This window comes from Impatiens glandulifera, chromosome 2, assembly GCF_907164915.1.
Source record: "Impatiens glandulifera chromosome 2, dImpGla2.1, whole genome shotgun sequence".
In the NCBI taxonomy this organism is placed as follows: domain Eukaryota; kingdom Viridiplantae; phylum Streptophyta; class Magnoliopsida; order Ericales; family Balsaminaceae; genus Impatiens; species Impatiens glandulifera.
This window is the reverse complement of record NC_061863.1, coordinates 46,654,664-46,660,725: the sequence shown is the minus strand read 5'-3', so window position 1 is coordinate 46,660,725 and position 6,062 is coordinate 46,654,664. Positions and strand designations below refer to the sequence as shown.

Below are 6,062 nucleotides of genomic sequence, written 5' to 3'. Positions count from 1 at the left end.
ATAAAAGGATGAAAAATACAAAATATCTTGATTGATATAAATTGAATTGTATAATTATTGATTGATGATAAAATAATGGATTGATTGAAATTAAATTAAAATAATAGATTACTTAAGATTTATTGAGATTTTTTAGGCCACAAAAGTAAGATTGTGGTCATATCAATTTAAGGACTTTAAAGATTTGTTGCATTTACAGCTAGGCGTTGATTGAGTTGTAAAATCCTAAAAGGAAAACTTGTTAAAAAATAGGACATATCAAATACAGGACAATCAAAAGTTGTGATTCACCGGATATATCAAATACAAGCACACATCCATTTATTTTACTTAATATTTGCTATGTTATAAATTATTTAATAAATGAAAAAATAATGATGTTGATTTTGATAAAGTAGGTTTTGGTAAAAGAAAATTTAAAGTGATTAATACGTTAAGTTGATAATATTTTAATATTTTAGTTAACGAATTAATTATTATGATGGATAAAGAAATATTTATACAATGAGATGAAATCTTAGTTTTTTAACCAATTATATATATGGTATGATTAAGTTGGGTAGATTATTATTGTTTAATTTAAATCATACAAATTGAGAAGGTTTATAATTTATAATTTTGTGATTGGTATATAAATAAAATTGTAATATAAGAATAAAAAATAATTTTACTATCATAATTAATTTAAAAAAAATATGAGTTTGAAATTGATTTTTTTATTATTATTAATTATTACTATTCTTTTAATTCATTTATTAATACAAATTATTGTATAAATAATAACTAATGAAATTTTAATTAAAATGTATATTTTTATGTAAATTTTATTTATTTAGTTTAAATATTATTAATTGGTATAACAAAACAAATGTAAAATAAAAACAATAATATATAAATAAATAATATTATTTATAATTTAATTTGATTTAAGTATAAAAATTATATATATATATATATATATATATATATATTTGTATTTATATTTGTTTTTTAATTAAGAAGAGTTAATATTACACTCACAACAGTAATTTTTTACTTCTAAAAATCTGTGACATTTGGCAATTATAATTATTTTTATACATAATTTTTTAATAATATCAAAACACAATAAATTATATATTTAATATATTATATAATAATAATATTATTATTAATAAAAGGTATAATGAAAAACTAAAAGTGAAGTATGTAATATTATAAGCTTGCTGAAGTGATTTTAACACAAATAATAATCAATAAAGAGTCTTTATTGAAAAGAAATATACCACTTTTATTAAAAAAAAAATTGGTATTTTTTCACTATTATCTGTAGATAATAAAATACAATATTATTAAATAATAAAAAAATGACATATATATATATATAAATTAATTAGTTAAAAAGTTGAACTTATATGTTTATAAATGTTAGCACGTTTATAATATTTGGTGTTGAATTTAAAATATAATGTCTTATTAGCTTAATTGGTTAAAGAATTGTATTTGTTTTTGTAAGTTTGTAAGTTTGAAACATACATATATCATTTTTAATTTAATTTTTAACCGTTTCAAGTTTATGGACGAGTTAACCCATGATTCGACTCAAGTATTCATTTACTCTCACATACATATTCAAATTAACCACAAAACTCTCGACCCGGCAAACCAAAAATCAAATTAAGAGTTATTATATATATATATATATAGAGAGAGAGAGAGATTAGTTAATTAAAAAGTTAAACTTATGTTGTTAAAAATATCACATTTTAATTAAATTTGGTGTTGAATTTAAAATATAAAATTTTATTTATATTAGTTGGTTAAAATGTTGTACTTGATTTTATTTATATTTTTAGTTTTAGATGGTGGATCAACCCACGACCAGACCAAATATTCATTTACTCTAATATATATATTCAAATTAACCACAACGCTCAACTCAGCAAACCAAACAAATTCAAATTAAGCATTATTATATATATATTAGTTAGTTAAATATTTAAACTTATATTGCTAGGAATATCGCACGTTCATCAAATTTGGTGTTAATTTTTAAATTATAAAATTTTATTAGTTTAATTGGTTAAAGTGTTATACTCATTTTTGTTATATTGCAAATTCGAAACATATATATATCATTTTTAATTTTATTTTTAACCGTTTCAAGTTTACGAGCCGGTCAATTCACGATCCGACTCAAATATTCATTACTCTTATATATATATATATATAACCATAATTCTCGACCCGACAAATCAAACAAATTCGAATTAAAAATTAAAGAAAAAAATTAAATAATGATTGGTGAAGCAAAAAGACAGAGATAAGATCATTTCTTCTTCCCCCTCCTACTTTAAATCCAGAAAGCTTAAAACTTTTTTATCTTCATAGAAAAAAGAACAGTTTTATGGCTATGGGTATTCTAAAACCCTTGAAATTACCAATTACCTGCAATCCGGTTTCCTCAATGAAAGGAAAGAATATCCAAGCCGCCATTGCTTACATGTTTTGTGCGGGTATAATACATACTCTGTTTTTATCTCTTCCTCTCTCTCTCTCTCAGTCTATATATATGTCTGTGTTTTTATTGCAGTTCTGTTGATAATATTCAACAAAGCAGTTCTTTCCTCTTTTAACTTCCCCTATGCAAATGTGATCACATTATTTCAGGTGATTTTAACAAATGATGCAATTCTAAGAACATGGTTCATCCTTAATTAACCTTAATTTATGGTTGGTTGCAGATAACATGTTCATGTTTTCTTCTCTATGTGATGCGATTTTGGAAGATCATCTCCTTTTCAAATAATGATGAAGAATCAAACACAATTCTACTTGTGCCTTTCAAGTCACTACTTCATACTATTCCTCTAGCATCATCTTATTTACTTTACATGGTAAATATCTAATTAAACTAACTTAATATATGTCATATATTCAATAAGAATGATATATTATTGATGAACTAATTAATTTATTAAAGTTAGCATCTATGGAATCTGTCCGAGGAATAAGCATTCCGATGTATACCGCCCTTAGGCGGACAACCATCGCCCTTACAATGGTAGCTGAATATCTTTTGGTAGGGAAAAAACATTCCTACCCGATTATAGTTAGGTAATTATATTGATTAATTTCAATTTATATCCTAATTTGTAAATGAATATAACATATTATTATGTATAGTGTCGCGGTTATATTGTTGGGAGCATTTGTAGCCGGAGCTGGAGACTTGTCTTTCGACCTACAAAGTTATACTATTGTCTTCATATCAAACATCTGCACTGCTGTATATCTTGCTCTTGTAGTTCGAATTGGTAACATTATTTTTTTAACCTTTTAATTAGTTAATGAAATAGTTCAATTTTATCTAATATTGTTCAATGTTTTTTTATTCAGTAAGAACCACTGGACTTAATAGCTTTGGCATTATGTGGTGCAATGGTATAATATATATGTGTATTCTTCCCTACATTGAAATTATTATATATATAGAGCATGCTAACATATGCTTTTTGAAGGACTTATTTGTGGACCAGTTTTACTAATATGGACACTCATTTGTGGAGACTTAGAAGCTGCAGCGAAATTCGATCAGCTATTTAACCGTGGATTTCAGGTTATATTCGTCGATTTGATTTGCGAGGGATGAATGTGATCAATTATAATATGGAATATGTAAATTCTTTTATAGGTAGTGATGATGTTGTCTTGTATTATGGCGTTTATGTTGAACTATACAGTGTACCTAAACACAACTCTTAACTCGCCTCTAACGCAGTCGGTTTGTGGTAACTTGAAGGTAATGAGGACATGAATGAAAATGTAGTAAATTTATTATTGTTGTTACTATAGGAAAGTTATAATGTGTGTTTTAATATTGCGAATGTAGGATTTGTTGACGATTGGATTTGGCTGGATTCTGTTTGGCGGGCTCCCATTCGACTCGGTTAGCTTGATTTCCACCTATAAAGATTTGATTTCATATATTTATGATTTATTCAATTTGGTGATTTATATTTCATGTTTTGTGACAGTTGAATGTGGTGGGACAATCTATTGGTTTTCTGGGGGCATTGTTCTATGCTTACTGCAAGCTCAAAGGGAAATAGATAGTTAATTATAAGATACTTTGAATGCATATGGTCTATCTATAGATATTTGTTGGATTTGGATTTAGAGAATAATAAATTGTAAACTAAGGAATCATATTTCAAATAACCATAAATTATAATGTCTCTATTGTCTATATAGTACACAAAAAGAGTGATCCAAATGTCAATTTAACACAATTTCTTTTATTAAAACTAAACTATTCTTTCTTATTCTCGTTAAATCTCATTATAATATAAATTTTAAATAGATAGAGTCAAAAATTCAATAATCTCTATTTAGATAAATATGCGTAATTTAGAATATTATTTTATTTAAATAACTATTCAGAAAAGATAATTGACAAAATAAAATGTTTTCTATTGACAATTTTCCATTTCATAATTACACTTATATACATGGAGAATATGATTCCTAGTAGATTATCTTGAATAGGATTAAATTTTTAAATATAAATTCAAATTTCAAATACTTTTTGTGGACAATTTCAAAGACAGGCCCATAATTTAAACATTTTCGGGCTTAGAGAATATTTTCTCCAGGCTTGAGCCCATTCCATTTATATTTAGGAATTCTTTGATTTTTCTTTTGAAAATGGAAAAAAAAAATTATATCTCAAATAGGACTTGTTTGATGCCCCCTCATAGTTATTAATTTTTTCAATCAAAATTTAATTTCTATAGTAGTTAGAACAACATTTAATAATTAGACCTTAGATTAAATATTTGCTCTATTTTTACACTCTTTCTAACTAGATTATATTAAATTCAATGAAGTTTTTTTTTTTTAAATCCACGTCTAGAATGAAATAAAATTATTTAAATATAACGATAAAATATAACATGAGAAAGAAAAAAATTAAATAAAAAATTGTTGCTGTAAAGTCCTTGCAATATATCAATAAATCTCCCATTGGGTTAGTCAAGCATAATTCATAAAAAAAAAAAATCACAATGTGAATATGTGCAGTAATTGTTATTATGATTATATATTATTTTTTTAAAAAAACCAACATAATATAATAATATTATATTAATATTATCACAATCTATTACAAATATATTATATTATATTCTAAATCTCTCATCAAACTCAATATAGAAAAGCTCTTGAATAACTTGAGGTTGAAGACAATCGAGATGTTGAACGGTTGATGATGTATTTTTCAAGCTTCAAAAACTCGTGAGTTGTTTAAATTCATCAAACTACATGATGGCAGTGTGTTAACTGAAAAGAACCAACGAAGTAAGTAGAATCCCATGGCCTTTGAATGTTGGGTGAAACAACAACCGAAAAGAAACTTCAAAGTTACTCGTGAGTATCAAGATATCCATCCAACAATAGGATGAAAATGTGTTGTCTAAAATTAAAAACCAGCGAAGAAGGTAAATCCTATGGGAATAAAATGGTGGGTGAAACAACACCTGAAAATAAACAAATCCTAACAGAAGATTGGTAGTGTGTTGATTAAATAACGTCAATAAGCACACATATAATTGGATTAAGACCAATAAAAATATGGGCACTGACTACGGTGATAAAACAACAACTGAAAACAAAACTCAGATATTATGATTGACGAAGAAAATAAGATCATCAATATAATTATTTGAAAGAAAAAATATTATTAATATATATATATATATAATAATAATAATAATAAAAGAGTTTTATAATAGCTCTCCATCAATTACTAAAGTAACCATTGATGGAGGCAACGAAAGACTAAATTTTGTGCTCAAAAACAAAACAAAATCTCTCAATGAGAGAGCTCTGATACCATGAAAGAATAAAGAAGATATTAAACTTATAAGAAAATTAATATAATATAATATTAATATTATTACAATTTATCTGCAATCACATTCATAACACTAAATTTACAAACCATCAATAAGATTATGAAAATCCAAGCTAAGTTTTGCAAAGGGACCACATGAATAAGATAATAATGCTTGAAATGGAAGGAA

General features: G+C 25.0%; 1 protein-coding gene across 1 annotated transcript; it reads left to right on the top strand.

The window, feature by feature from the left end:
• Positions 1-2,392: 2,392 nt before the first annotated feature.
• On the top strand, positions 2,393-4,196 carry LOC124924747 (UDP-N-acetylglucosamine transporter UGNT1-like). The gene is made up of 10 exons (XM_047464741.1): positions 2,393-2,495; positions 2,543-2,649; positions 2,724-2,876; positions 2,963-3,096; positions 3,166-3,296; positions 3,379-3,423; positions 3,501-3,598; positions 3,674-3,781; positions 3,872-3,928; positions 4,017-4,196. Exons 1-10 carry the CDS (start codon positions 2,393-2,395, stop codon positions 4,089-4,091), a joined length of 1,011 nt encoding a protein of 336 aa, XP_047320697.1. The 3' UTR covers positions 4,092-4,196.
• The last annotated feature ends 1,866 nt before the right edge of the window (positions 4,197-6,062 follow it).